The sequence below is a fragment of the Microtus oregoni genome, unplaced genomic scaffold, assembly GCF_018167655.1.
Source record: "Microtus oregoni isolate MIOR12 unplaced genomic scaffold, Mior012 000005F_ref0000423, whole genome shotgun sequence".
NCBI lineage: Eukaryota > Metazoa > Chordata > Mammalia > Rodentia > Cricetidae > Microtus > Microtus oregoni.
The window spans coordinates 30,125,621-30,140,811 of record NW_024543064.1 but is presented as its reverse complement, the minus strand read 5'-3'; the positions used below and the strand labels follow the sequence as shown (position 1 = coordinate 30,140,811).

General features: G+C 45.0%; 1 protein-coding gene across 2 annotated transcripts in view; it reads right to left on the bottom strand.

Moving 5' to 3' along the window:
* Nucleotides 1-3,895: 3,895 nt before the first annotated feature.
* Nucleotides 3,896-15,191, bottom strand: part of Zmpste24 (zinc metallopeptidase STE24) — a 41,486-nt gene continuing 30,190 nt past the window's right edge. For both annotated transcript variants that reach the window (XM_041652579.1, XM_041652580.1), the window contains 3 exons: nt 11,791-11,895; nt 8,744-8,887; nt 3,896-6,238 (listed from right to left, as the gene is read on the bottom strand). In XM_041652579.1, coding sequence (XP_041508513.1) covers nt 6,014-6,238; nt 8,744-8,887; nt 11,791-11,895 — 474 coding nt within the window. In that variant the 3' untranslated portion in view covers nt 3,896-6,013. The remainder of the gene's footprint in view (nt 6,239-8,743; nt 8,888-11,790; nt 11,896-15,191) is intronic.

Sequence of the window (15,191 nt, the reverse complement as noted above, 5' to 3'; positions counted from 1 at the left end):
ACCGTGTAACTTCGGGCAAACCTCAAGTCTCTTTGTGTAGTGGTGACAAGGGCTTAGCCATGCCATATGTATAAGAGTAAACCATACCCACTGGGTTGCCAGGGCTCTGTCTTTCTCCCTTCCTCCCCTTCTCTCCCCCTTCCTTTTGACAAGGCCTCAGGTATTCAGGCTGGCCTTGAACTTGCTATATGGCAGAGGATGACCTTGAACTTCTAGGTTTCTGCCTTCTGCTGGGATCACAGGTGTGCACCCCCACACCATTTTTGTGGCACTGCGGTCAAACCTGGTGCTTCATTCATTGTGTATCAGGCAAGTGCTCTTATCCACTGAGCGACGTCCTCAGCCTCACACTCATGCCCCCTGGCCTGTCTCAGTGGCCCCTGTGTGCTCACTCTGGAGCAGGAGCTTGGGCTGGGAGATTGGAAGACTTGTTTGGTGCCTTCCAGGAGCTCCTGTGAGGAAAGAAAAAGACATGGGTCTTGAAACGCTAAGGGACACTGGCTTAGATCTCTGGTCTGGCTACCCTGGTCACTGTTCTCTTGGCCAGCCGGCAGCTTTTGATATTAGATGGCGTCTTAGTCAGCATTAGTATTGCTGTGCTGAAACACCATGACCAGAGCAACCTGGGAAGGGAAGGGTTTGTTTGGCTTATGCTTCAACTGGCACAGTTCACCATCAAAGGAAGTCATGACGGGAATCAACACAGCAGGAACCTGGAGGCAGGAGCTGAAGCAAAGGCCACAAAGAGGGCTGCTTCCTGGTTGGCTAGTCATCATATCTCCACCCCCCCCCCCCCCCCTGCACATTCCCCCACTCTCCACCCTCCACTGCATGGCTTGCTCAGTCTGTTTTCTTACAGAACTGGGGGGGGAGGGGGAAATGGCTCCACCCACAATGGGCTGGGCCTTCCCACATCAATCACTAGTAAAGAAAATGCCCTACTATGGAGACATTTTCTCAACTGAGGCTCCGTCCTCTCTGATGACTCTAGCTTGTGTCAAGTTGGCAACACAGATGGCTAAATGTTTTGTTTCACTATCAATCTGGGTATATGTTGTCTCCAAAGGAAGCACTCTGCATCCTGGTCCCTCCTGGAGGCACACAGCATTGTAGCCCAAGGCCAAGCACCTGCTGAAGCCTGCCCTCCCTCTCCTCTTCACTCAATACACATTTACCATTAGGGACTTAGTAGTTCCTTAACCACAAACTGGGATCAGCCAGGAGGGATTAGGTGCGGCAGAACCAAGGGCCAGCGAGGTAGTTTTATCTTTAGTGCTTTGGCCAATCTGTTATGGCACCCTGGCCTCCACAGAGAGGCCCTGGTATGTGGCTACCAGGGAGTCCTTGAAATAGAACCAGGGTCTGGTGAAGCGAGGGGAAGAGAGTTGCCCTGGCCCTGAGCAGGTGCTCATAGCCTCAGGGACATGGTGGTGGCAGTGACTCTCTGATGCTGGATCCCATACTTGGTCTGGTGCCTGGAACCTCGGGCTTAAAGACTAAGCCTTACTCCTTGATGTGTCTTCATGTGCTGGCTTAGGAGCCCTTTCCTGGTCCTCTCTGTGACTTAACAAGACAGGACACTGGATGGTTTCAATGACAATAGGGAAGCTGATGGTTCACAAACTGTACCCAGCCACACATCATTTCTGTGAGGGGAGCATTTGAAAGGGCCAAAGGGGTCTAATTCCTAAGGACCAGTGGCCTGTGCCTTCTGCAACTTCCTGGTGGGTGGGTTTCACGCTGATCAGGAGTGTGACCTGCAAGTCTTCCACATGCCCCTCAGAATGCGTCCTGTGCTCTGGCCCCAGTCCATCCTACTCCAGCCATACTTCCTGGGCGGTTTAAGCATGCTATGCCACACACATGCTATTCCCATGGCTGGGAAGGCTGCTCCACCAAATAGCCTTACCCCAGCACCTTGCTTCACCCTTGGCTCAAAAGTCACCTCAATCCTTCCCGGCATTTTCTCCTTAGTGCTTGAGTTTGACTAAGACATCAGAATATAAACCCCATGAAGGAAGGCACTTGGCCGCTCTGGTTCGCTGCTCTGTTTTCCAGCACACGGTGCCTGGCACATAGCAGGTGATTAATATTCATTAAATAAACAAAAAATAAATTCAGGACACAAAGGAACAAGACTCATCAAACTAGGAATGAAGGGACTTGGATTCAACCTCTGTGTGGCTGTGTGCTCTGGCGGCCCAAGACTCCCAGTGGCTCTGCACTAAGAGCAGGACCCTGTCCTCTCATGACTCCTCATGTACCCCCTCAAAATGATGTGGGGGTACGGCAACAGAGCACTTGCCTAGCATGAGAGAGGCCCTGGATTTGATCCCCAGTAACACACACGCTCTCTCTCTCTCTCTCTCTCTCTCTCACATACACTCACACACTCACACACACACACACACACACACACACAAATGACATTTACAGAAATGACACTACAGCTAGCTGGTTCGGCTGTCCCCAGAGATTGCGCATGATTCCTCCAGGTCATACCTTGCAGCGCTTCCCCAACTACCATTTCATGGGACACCAAGATTACCTGCCACAGGGTAAGATCCCACCACCTGTCAGCTTCTAATGGAAACCAGGGCAATCCTGTAAAGCTAAGACACCATGCCCTAAGCCTTCACATCCAAAGCTTCCTACCAAGTAAAAGTTTAAAGCCAGGTGTGGTAGCACATACCTTAAATCTCAGCACTCAATGGGCAGAGGGAGGCAGAGCTCTGTGAGTTCAAGGCCAGCCTGGTGGTCTACAGAGTGAGTTCTGGGACAGCTAGAGAAACCCTGTCTTGAAAAAACAAAAACCAAAGAAAGTTTAAGTCCTCTCCTTCCCTCAGAGTACTGGGGTCAAACCCAGGATCTTGTGCATCCTAGGTGAGCACTCTAACTGATCCACATCCCCAGCCGCCAAAGTCCAATAAAATCCTCCCTGTTCATCTCCTAATCCCTCCAGCACTCACCCTTCCCACCTTCTGGCTTTCTGGTGTTGCTCATATTTCTAGGCCTTTATACCTATTGTTCCCTTTTCATAAGATGCCTCCAGTACCCTGTAAAAGACCAATTATAGTTTTAACTACACACACACACACACACACACAAGCGTGCGCGCGCGCTAAAGTCTAACTTCTAAATTAGTCATAGTGAGAGATTAATAGTAACTAATAGAACAGTTATGACAATACATTTTATCTAAGGTCTGGACTGTGGCTCAATTGACAGAGTGCTTCGACTCTGGATTCAAACTCCAGCAAAACGCAAACACGGTGGCACCCATAATTCCAGCACTCAGGAGGTGGAAGTCCAAGAAGGTCAAGTTCAAGATCATCCTCAACTACACAGCAGGCTTGAGGTCTGCCTGGATATAGGAGACTGTATCTCAAGAAGTTTCTCTTTAACAACTTGACAAATGTTAGTATTTCTGCAATGGGCAGAAAGAAAAACTACAGGAGAGAGGGGCTAGGGCATCTTGCTCACTGTTACCTAGACTTGAGGATCAGAGGCGAGCTCTGCGGTCCAGACAGGGCAGTTGTCTGTTCACTGGTATAGGCAATGCTGGTTTCTTGGGCTTTAGACGACATGGGTATCTCCTGATTGATCTGGATAAGAGAGAGGTCCAGAGGGTGGCCGGAACAGTAAAAAGCAAGCCCAAGACAATCTGAGGTTGCAGCAATGAAGAAGAAATAATTCCAAAGCTGCTTCTGAGGGAATGCCAGCAAGAACTGGCGACGTGTGTGCTGGAAAGAACAGGAGGCGGCCATGAATGGCACTGGTGTCACTCAGGCTCAGGGCTGTTCACGGGATCCATGACAGCACCGTGCCTGTAGGCGACCAACACATCTGGGAAACATGACGCACAAATCACAACACAAAACCCAACACCAGGACGTAAATCTGCGTTGGCAATTTTTAATGTCTCACTTGTGCAGAACTGAAATGTGTATTTAAAGGCACGGGAGGAAGGAAAGGCAATTCTCTGAGCGTGAAGTCATAGGAAAGAATGCTGGAGAGAAACCTTGGGCCGCTCTGCTTAGCTGTAGGAATCAGACAATGCGGGGCTGAACTGGAGCTCGGAGGCCATGATGGTCTGTGTGAAGGCACCACTCACACGTCAGCAGGGCACAAGCCAGTCCTCGTGTGGTCATCCCGGCTGTGGAGAAATGCCCAGGAGGTGTGCACCACGGTGAGCGGAGTGGCAGGAGCAGCATGGTTCACACTCAGGACACAGACAGACGTCTGAAGTGGTCAAGCACACACCTTTACCACTGGAGATCTTTCATGATGCTGTCTCTAAAAGGAAACATCTGCCTGCCTACCAAGAATTATAATTTAAAAAATGGAATCTGGTATAATTATAACTTGTGAATAAAAAAAAAATACGAAAACGAAAGCAGACATCTGTCCTCGAAAAAGACAGGAAACTTCTTTCCTGTAATAGAGAATCATGTCTAGTTCCCCCTTACGTCTTTTCAAATGTCATCTCCTCTTTTTCTCATCTCCTGCCACATTTAACACTGGGAAATGTGTACAGTACAGCGACGTCTGTTAGTGAAAGGGTGTGTGTACTATCATCTGCTGGGGAAAAACGAGAAAAAGCTAGTTTACCTCTAACAAGGCCAGGTGGGAGGAAAAGTTAAGAATTGAGACCAACCTTCTCTTCTCTCTCTCTCTCTCTCTTTCAGACAAGGTCTCACTACAGAGCCCCGACTGGCCTCTGCCTCAAGTGCTGGGATTAGAGGTAAGTGCTATCAAGCCTGGCTCAAAATTAAGACTTTCTTAAAAGTGAACCCAAACTCAATGATTTAAAAGATTTCTAATTTCAAGTACTATTAATGCCTAAGCTGGGTGTGGTGGCTCACACCTGCAACCCCAGCATTTGGAAGTCAGAGAAAGGAGGAAGAATAAATCTGGGGTCAACAGGGGCTAGAGTGAGACCTTATCTCAAAAAGTTAAGGAAGAGAGGAAGGGAAGGAGAAAGGAAGAAAGAGAAGGAGGAAGGAGGGAGAAGTGGGGAGGGAAGAGGAAGGAGGGGATTCTCGATTGGCATGTGGCCAGAAAGGACAGAAAGTCTGTGCCTGCAGCGGCACAGCACAGACTAACAGAACAGAAAGCCTGGGCTTGCAGCACAGCACAGACTAACAGAACAGAAAGCCTGGGCCTGCAGCACAGCACAGACTAACAGAACAGAAAGCCTGGGCCTGCAGCACAGCACAGACTAACAGAACAGAAAGCCTGGGCCTGCAGCACAGCACAGACTAACAGAACAGAAAGCCCGTGCCTGCAGCACAGCACAGACTAACAGAACAGAAAGCCTGGGCCTGCAGCACAGCACAGACTAACAGAACAGAAAGCCCGTGCCTGCAGCACAGCACAGACTAACAGAACAGAAAGCCTGGGCCTGCAGCACAGCACAGACTAACAGAACAGAAAGCCTGGGCCTGCAGCACAGCACAGACTAACAGAACAGAAAGCCTGGGCCTGCAGCACAGCACAAACTAACAACATCCATTTCAGTAACATTAGCCTCACTAACTTTTACTTTTTTTTTCTTATTTAAAACATTGATTGGCCAGGTTAAATCAGAACAGCATGAAGGTAAACACAAATTGCATGTAGGTACAAGCACAATGATTTGGGACCACAATTTCTGTCTCGCAGAAAGTACCTGGAGGTAGCGTCCCCCTTTAAACACATAACCCGAAAACCCTCTATGCAGATTCACATAGTGAGGAAATAAACGAGTTGTGCACTGCCTTAAATAATTGTACAAATTGGTGCTACACCAGATGTTAGATAAGACTATGCTTTAAAAATATTAAACCTCAATTTATTATCCAGTGTTTTAAGAAATGGATTATTAAAATCATTTTTGAAATGAGATTGTAAATGTATTTAAATCTGGACTTTTATGTACTTAATCATTTTTCTTAAAAAATTAAAAACATCAAGAGCTGGAACATGCTGCCAAGACAGAAATAATTGGAAGTGTGTCCAGTCGCTGAGTGGCTCAGTCTTGTTTTTTGTCTTTCAAAGCCTGAAGCCTCTCTAGCAGTGGGGGGTGCGAGTAGTGCCACATTGAAAACAGCCAGTCAGAAACGGGGAACCCCAGGTTATCTTTGTTCAGCTTGATCAAAGCAGAATATAAGTCTTTAGCCATTCCAAGTTTCTTGGCAAAAGCATCGGCCTGAAACTCAAATCTGCGGCTCAGGACTGTTAGGCAGAAAGACAGAACCTGCAGGAGAAAAGAAAAGGTTTAGCTGCCTGGCACCTTTATTGATAGGGAAGTCTTCATGAGCCAGGCTGTGGAGGAAGGCTGGTCAGGATATGAGAAAGGCAAGCCAAACCTACTATGAGACTATAACTTAGGATTCAAGGATGGGTGGGGTGGGGTTGTCAAACTGAGTTTCCCCCACCCCAAGCAAACAGACCAGAAATGTATACATCCTTATTACAATGGAGCTCTTGAGAATGTGCCGAGTGCCAGGCTTCACCCTTGAAGAATGTCTCAACTTCTACTGTACAGGTCAGCAGGTGAAGCCCAGAGGGCCACAGGGCTGGGAGGTTAGTGCTTAACTAAGGGTGACTCAAAGCCAGCGCAGCCCGGTGTTCCCAGTCAGTTCTGTGCTCACGTCCTGTCCCTAATATACCTGTTTCCTTGTTTCTCTGCGGCAGGGTTTTACATAACCCAGGCTGACCTCAAACTCCTCATCTTCTGCCCCCACATCCCAGTGCTAGGATTACAGGAATCCCCTACTACACCCGGATGTTCTTTTTCAAATATTCATTTTGGCTTATGTTTTGCCTAGTACCCAAAGAGGTCAGACAGGGGCTTCAAGATCCCTTTGAACTGGAGTTACGGATGGCTGAGTCATCACGTAGGTACTGGGAACTGAACCCAGGTCCTCTGCAAGGGTAGCAAGTGCTCTTAACCACTAAGCCAACTCTCTAGCCCCACAGAGGATCATAATATTCTTAATCATTTATCTATCTTTAATACGTCTTCACTGAGATTATTCTCAAACATATGACAGAATCTCTGACAATAGTTTCAAATTTTTTTTTTTAATTTATTTATTTATTTATTTTTCTTGGTTTTCCGAGACAGGATTTCTCTGTGGTTTTGGAGCCTGTCCTGGAACTAGCTCTTGTAGACCAGGCTGGTCTCTAACTCACAGAGATCCGCCTGCCTCTGCCTCCCGAGTGCTGGAATTAAAGGCGTGCGCCACCACCGCCCAGCGTCAAATTCTGTTTTGTTAGCAAAATTTGGTCTATGTAGCTGGCCTCACACTCTTGCTCCTCCCCCTTCAGCTTCCTGAGTCAAAACTGAATGTTATGGAAAATTATTAATATTATTTTAACTGTGTAAAGGCGTTACATTGTTTCTGCTGCTTTTTTTTTTAAAAAATCAAATGTTTTTTTTTTATATTTTATTTATTTATTATGTATACAATATTCTGTCTGTGTGTCTGCCTGCAGGCCAGAAGAGGGCATCAGACCCCATTACAGATGGTTGTGAGCCACCATGTGGTTGCTGGGAATTGAACTCAGGACCTCTGGAAGATCAGTCAGTGCTCTTAACCTCTGAGCCATCTCTCCAAGTTCACAGTTTTTAAAGACCATTAAGAAAGGGAATTTTTTTAAGGAAAAATATAAAATCTGAGGGATTAAAAAGTCTTTGCAATTGCACTTGGGAAACAGAGGCAGGTAGATCTCTGAGTTGGAGGCCAGGCTGGTCTACAAAGTGAGCTCTAGGACAGCCAGGGCTACACAGAGAAATTTAATGCCTAGGGCTAGAAAGATGGCCCAGCATTTAACAGATGTACTGATCTTCCGGGGGATCCAGGCTGGATTCCCAGCAACAATGTCAGACAGCTTACAGCTCCAGGAGCATCCATCAACTCTGGCCTCTGCTGGCACCTGCATTCACACGCCCGTGCCACAAACATCACACACATAGTTAAAAATAATAAAAGTAAATCTTAGAAACAAAAAAAAACAGTTTAATGTTTATAATTTAGAAATAATAAATACATGTTCTCTCAAAATTTATATAGCTTGTGTGGACACTTTACAGCTATTTCTCTCCATTTTTCTTTCATGGAATGCCCCACCCCCACCCTGAATGCTTTCCTAAGTGGAGAACTAGAATTCACCTAGTTGGTTGATAACCTCTACCCTAGGACCCATCTCAAGGATACATGGAGGTTCCTCAAGATCACTGATATTTCCTGGCTTCATCTGGAAGCCTTACCAAAGGCCATGAGATTCTGCTCTGAAGTGCAGAATCTGCTGGTGACGACTTTCTAACCTTACTTGTGATTTCGTGGGCCCTGGAGGGGACCCTAAAGTTCCTGTGAACAATCAAAGGAACACTTTCACATAGCTCCTTCCAGTCTCGCTGCCTCCTTCTCAGTTCCCATCCGTTTTGTCCTCTCACACAGGTGTTCACCCATGCTGTGAACACACGGCCTAGGACACGGCATAGCAGGTGACCTCCAGTTACTGGAGCTCAGAGGGACACATATCAAGGCTTCCACTGCTAAGCTCCAATTCTCTACTTCACTATTTAGACTTGGACTTCTCTGCTGCTTTTATACTGTCCGGTATACTTTATAATATACAGTGAGGAACTAGAAGCTTCTATGGCTTTGTTGATATATTTTCACACTACTCTAAAGAATTTGGATTTGAAACAGGCAAAAACACATACGTAGTAATTTTAAAAAGCATACATTACCTCATTGTAAGGTGAGAAAATAAACTGAAAGATGATCAAGAGTCCAATCAGAGTAGGTTGGCTGTCATAAAAACCAAAGGCAGCAAAAAGTATCTTTTGACCAATTAACACAGCAAACAAGAAGAAACACAGGAAAGAATTTATCTAGAAAAGAGGACATAATACTACTGGTTATTATGCCGCTAAGCAGGCTGTGTGCATTGTCTTAATCAATGATTGATGGGAGAGGGCTTATCTCACTGTGGGTGGTGACACTCTTGGGCAGGTGTTCCTGGGTTGTAGGCTGAGTAAGCCCTGAAGAGCAAGCAACCCCCCTATGGTAATGGTTCTCAACCTTCCTAATGCTGTGTAGCCCTGGCTACAGGAACTTGCTTCGTAGACCAGGCTGGCTTTGAACTCAGAGATCCGCCTCCCTCTGCCTCCTGAGTGCTAGGATTAAAGGTGTGCATCGCCACGATGAAGAGAACTTTAAATAGTACCTCTAACTGGCTATGGAGGAGACGGAGATGAAAATACACACTAATTTGCTGACAGTGGGCAGATGATAGTTTGGTTGGATGACCAGGGGCCTCGGAACATTCTAGAGTGAGGCTAGCCTGCTTCCACAGTTACTCTAGGACTTCCCAATGTGTCCTCAGGGACCAGCCTACTGCCTTGCGGGTAGGGTTGATCCCACCACACCCATCCCTTTACAGAGGGGCAGTGATTTTCCTTACAGATCAAGCACTGAGTTAGAAGTAGAATCTGGCTTTATTTAAGCCCTACATGCTGTGTTTGTACAGCACAGCTTCAAGCTAAGGAATTAAGTTTCTACTACCGACTTGTGGCAGCAGGAAAACCAGGCTCACCAGTCTTCCCACGTACGTCTGCACAGCCCAGAACCCACTGGTTATGGAACAGAGACCCATCCAAGACTCAGTGAAGCATGGCATGATGGGAAAAGCCTGTAACTCTAATGCTTGGGAGGCAGGATGATTACAAGTTGAAATCTCATTCTACAGGTTAAGGCTGTATGTACTCAGAACCAGCCAACACAGACAGCTAACTGCTATTTCAGCCAGAGCTTGAGAACATCTTCACTTCATTTGGAACAACGGTTTTCAACCTTCCTAATGTTGTGACCCTTTCCTACAGCTCGTGTTGTGGTGACCCCCAATCATAAAATTATTTTCATTGCTACTTCATAATTTTGTTACCAATATGAATTGTTATGTAAATGTCTGTATTTTCTGATAGTCTTAGGTGACCCCTGTGAAAGGGTCGCTCAACCCCAGAGCGGTTGTGATCCACAAGTTGAGAACCACTAGTTTAGAGGAACTAGCAACACCCTGAGGAGGAGTGGTTACTGGAATTGCTTTCTGCAATTTTTGTGAATATATAATTACTCTGAAATGAGGAAAGGCTTGAGTTGACTTTGGTTTGGTGCTGTTTCCTGGGAGACAGGATGTGCCAGTTGATCTTCATTCAACCTGACACAAACCTGGCATATCTGGGAAGAGGAATCTCCTGTGAGAAAGTGACCCTACCAGTTGGCCTGGAGGTAAACCTGTAGGGCATTTTCTTTTTTTTTTTAATATTAAAGATTTATTTATTATGTATACAACATTCTTCCTCGATGTATGCCAGCACGCCAGAGGAGGGCACCAGATCTCAGTACAGATGGTTGTGAGCCACCATGTGGTTGCTGGGAATTGAACTCAGGACCTCTGGAAGAGCAGCCAGTCTCTTAACCTCTGAGCCATCTCTCCAGCCCAGGGCATTTTCTTGATTGATGACTGATATAGGAGGCTGGGGGCATCTGCACTCAAGTACACATACTCACTGCAGACACACATCCCTATGCATGATCACCATGAAAATAAATCTTTTTAAAAAATAGATCCTTCTAAAATACCTTTTAAAAGTAGAAATACAGTATCTGTACTTTATATGTATGATTTATTTATTTTTGTATAGCGTGTATGAGGTTTTGTGGCAGCATGCAGACAAGCATGTGGGGGTCAGGACAACCTGCAGGAGTCAGTTCTCTCCCGCCACTGGGTGGGTCCAGGAATCAATCTAGCACTGTTCCTTGAGGGCATGTACCTTTACATACTGAACATCTCATCCACCTTAGGAAAGCATTTTAATGTACACCCTCACAGCTCATGTATCTGAGCAACTCTGGAAGTGACAGCAATGATGAACACTAGTATGTATTTAACATGTTCCCACCATGCTCAGTACACTTCCAAACTCTGCCAGTACATGGATACATTTAATTCCTAACCAGCCCTATGCTGTATTATTCAACGAAGAGATGCAGGCAGAGACAAATTAAGGAATTGCCTCAGGTCTCACATATAAACTTGGAATCATAATGAGAAGTCAGGCAGCTTGGCCTCAAAACTGAGATCCTCCTGCCTCAGCAGCCTCTTGAATGGTAGGATTACAAGTCTGTGCCATCACTCCTGGCTTGATGAATGCCTCGTCCCCATTACTATACAATGTCTCCGGTCTGTTATACTTTACTTACTTACTTAGCTTTTCTTTTTAAGGTCAAGTCTCAATATGTAGCTCAATTGGGCCTGGAAGCTGCTACATAGCTCAGGGCAGCATTTGGCTTCTAAAAATTTTAATTTATTTGTTTTGTTTATCAGACGTGTGTGTGTACAAGAAAGAACACGTGCCACATTGCAAGTGTGGAGGTCAGAGGACAACTTGAGGAAGCTGGTTCTCCCTTCCACCGTGTGAGTCTTGGGGTTGAACTTAGGCTTGGCAGCAAGCACCTTTAACTGCAAAGCCATTTCACCAGCCCCTTGAGCATAGATATTTCCGCCTAGGAGTCCTGAGTGCCTTAGATTACAGGTGGGCACCACCACACTCACTTCTGCCATTCTAACTCTGCCTTTGTAACAAGGTACGTGTGAGCCAGACTGCAGGTGCACAGCTGGAATCCCAGAGCAGGGAGTGAAGGCAGGTAGAGTTCAGTTCAAGGTCATCTCTGGCTATGTGAAACCCTGACTCAAAGAAAACAAAACAAAATACAACCATCACTCCAAACTTACCTGACTAATGATGATATTTTTTATTGTGTGTGCCAACTTCCAGTGTCCCAGTTCATGGCCAAGTACAGCCAACACCTCCTCATTTTTACATCCTTGTTTCTTATTCTGAATCAAAAAGAGAGAAAATAACCTATTAATAACCTTTAATTCGTTTCTATCTTTAGCCTTGATCCAGTAATGTCCCTTCATTAATTGTAACGTAAATAACAGATTTCAGTATAGAACTTTGCTTAACACGACATTTCACTACATGCACCCCAAAGACAGAACTATAAACAAAACAGTATCCAACTTCACTAAGGGAGAACAAAAAAATTGGAAAAGCATAAATCTTTATCAGTAAGTAAAGAGTTAATAAGTCATAATGAAACCATTTGATAGCCACATCCTAAACCCATTAGACACTTCATCCTCAAGTTTGCTCTGAAGTGGAAACTCCTTATGACGAGCAAGTAACTGCCATGCACACAGTCACCAGGAATGCTGAGGGGAAGCGCGGTGTCAGGAGCAGTCAACTGCATATGACAGACTGCAGTGACCTGACTGCTTGACATCCTTCCTATTCTCCAAATGTCTACAAATATGCACATCTCAGTTATGACTTAAAAATATACCAGTAACAGCTGTTTAAGAATAGATCCTCAGGGCTAGGTGATACAAAGCCTGTTGCCTAATACGCACAAGGCCCTGGTTCTAATCCCCAGCACTACCAAAAATCAGAAAAGTAAAAACTGATTTAGGTTATAAGATAATGCAAGGAACACAGGAGAAACAGGAAGGGTGAAACCAGGAATGTGGGAGCAGGAAAGTGGAGCGGCAAATAGCAGCACATTAAGCAGACAAAGCTGAGTCCCAAGGCAGCAGTGGAGCATACGGAGAGGGATCTGACTATACTGGTGAGCTTTCAAAGGACATGGAGAACAACACCAAGCACCCCTGGAGCTGGAGAGAAAGAGGAAGTAGGCTTGAATAAGACCCAAGAGACTAGAGAAATGGCTCAGTGGGCAAAAGTGCTTATGCCAACAAACATAAAATTACGAAAAGTTGGCTCAACATATAAAGGTGCCCGCTACCAAGGCTGATGGCCTGAGTCCAATCCTTAGGACTCGTATGGTAGGAGAGGATCGAATCCTGAAAGTGGTTCCTTGACCGCCACATGTATGCCCAGGCACATGGACACCCCACCCCTACATGTCACACATACAACAATAACTGAACTCAGTTAAAGAAAACCAAAAAACAGAAATCTAACATTCAAGTAACATGATCTCTGAAAAGAAAACAGAAACAAAAAATAGCAGCTGGTGTGTGTGTGTGTATGCATAAGTGTGTGTGTGTGTGAGTGTACTAGGACAGACAAATGCAAATCTTCACCAGGCCCGTGCTCCATAAAAACCTCAGGGTCCTTCAAGATTAAGTTTAATGCAATAGGCTGGAGAGTTGGCTGCTCTTCCCGAGGACTGGGGTTCCATGTCTGGCACCCCCATGGTAGCTCACAACTGTCTGTAATTCCAGTTCCAGAGGAATTGATGCCATCTTCTGGCATCCTCAGGCACCTGGCATGCATGTGGTGCACATATAGACATGCAGGTCAAACACACACACCTATATAGTTAAAAAAAAAGTGATAAATTATAGTGAAAATCACCAAATACTTCAGAAAACAAGTCACAGTAAGTGGGACATAATAAAGAGCAGCATTAGAGCCATAAGAATTGGTACAATGGGATTATCAGATTCAGAATACAAATAAGCACGTGCTGTACAAATAGGGAAACAGTGGGGGCAGTGGTGGTGCAGCCTTTAATCCCAGCACTTGGGTAGCAGAGGCAGGCGGATCTCTTAAGTTTGAGGCCAGCCTGGTCTACAAAGTGAGTTCCACAACAGCTAGGACTGTTACACAGAGAAACCCTGTCTTGAAAAACAAAAGAACAGTAGAGGCTTGGAATAGTGGTGCATGCCTTTAATCATAACACTTGGTAGACAGAGGCAGAAAAGCAGATGGATCAATGTGAGTTTGAGGCCAGCCCAGTCTACAAAGGGAGTTTCAGGACAGCCAGGGCTACGTAGAGACCCCATCTCAAAAAAAAAAAAACCAAAAAAAACCCCAAAAAAACAAAAACAAAAGACATGATAGTGTAATAAGGAACACAGCTGGGCTGAGAATATATGCCTTGCATGTGTTGTTCACCTTGGTTCACTTCACAGCATGGGATGGGGTCAGGATGACACACAGCATGGGCGGGGGTCACACTCAAAGCCTTATCAACGTGAAATGCAAACAGAAGGGTAACTTGCCACCAAAAGGAGGTGCAATGATTCGCAGTGAAATGTTAGAAAGAACTGCATTTTCTTTCCTTCCACAGTAATGTCACATGAAAGAATATAGACAAATACCACACCATGTATATAGCACACTCCTTCCCATAAAACTCGGACCTTATCTAATCTACATGGGAGTAGAAAAAGACAAGATCTCCTGAGTACATTGGGAGCATGGAGATCATGGGAGAGGGCAGAAGGGGAGGGCTGTAGGGTTAAGCCTAGCCTTAGGGGGCGTTAAATGTGAGTGTTCCTACCTCTATTTTTGTATAAGAGTATGCTTATAACTTTGTTTATATTGTATTGATACATCTACCATATTACAATGTACATTTCTACCTCTGATACCATTTATATAATAACATTGTTTACATTTGATATGTAATGACATTGTTTACAGTTAAAGATCACTGTCTTCATATATTGCACAGTTGTTTATTCTTTTAGTCTTCAAGTTAGATAGTTTTTGAGAATTATATGTTTGTCATATTTATTTTTAGGTTAATCAGGTCTTTTAGATACAGAGATTATATTTAGTATAGATAGTATAATCTTCAGCCTCTTCAAAGAGCTGTAGAAAATGGCCTTTAATCTAACCTAGAATTCTGTGCCAAGGAGACACAATTACTCCTGGCAACGCCACTCTACTCCCGAGAGAACGTTGAGCACCAAAGACACTCCACTGGGAGCTTGTCTTCTTGGCAGAACTGGCCTTGGGGTTAAAAGAAGCCCATACCTCAATTACTGACAAAGATATGAAACAGGATTGTCTTATCTTGCCAAGACAGGGTAGGATAATTCTAAAAAAGTTCCTTACATTTATTAATGGTATGTCAGTTATGTTAGGCCTTAGCCAAAGTTGGTTGACTCAACATTGCAAATGAGACTTTGGGTGATTGCCAAGGTAGTCAGTTGTCTCTGTCAATTGTTGCACATTTTGGATATCTCTCGTTTGTTAAGTATTATTTACTCCCTTCTCAGATCTTTGACGGAATTGAAGATTATATAATTGTAGTTACTCTCTACATTATTTAGACTCCTTAAGTTAAAATATCTAGCAAAACTTTTGTTCTCAATAT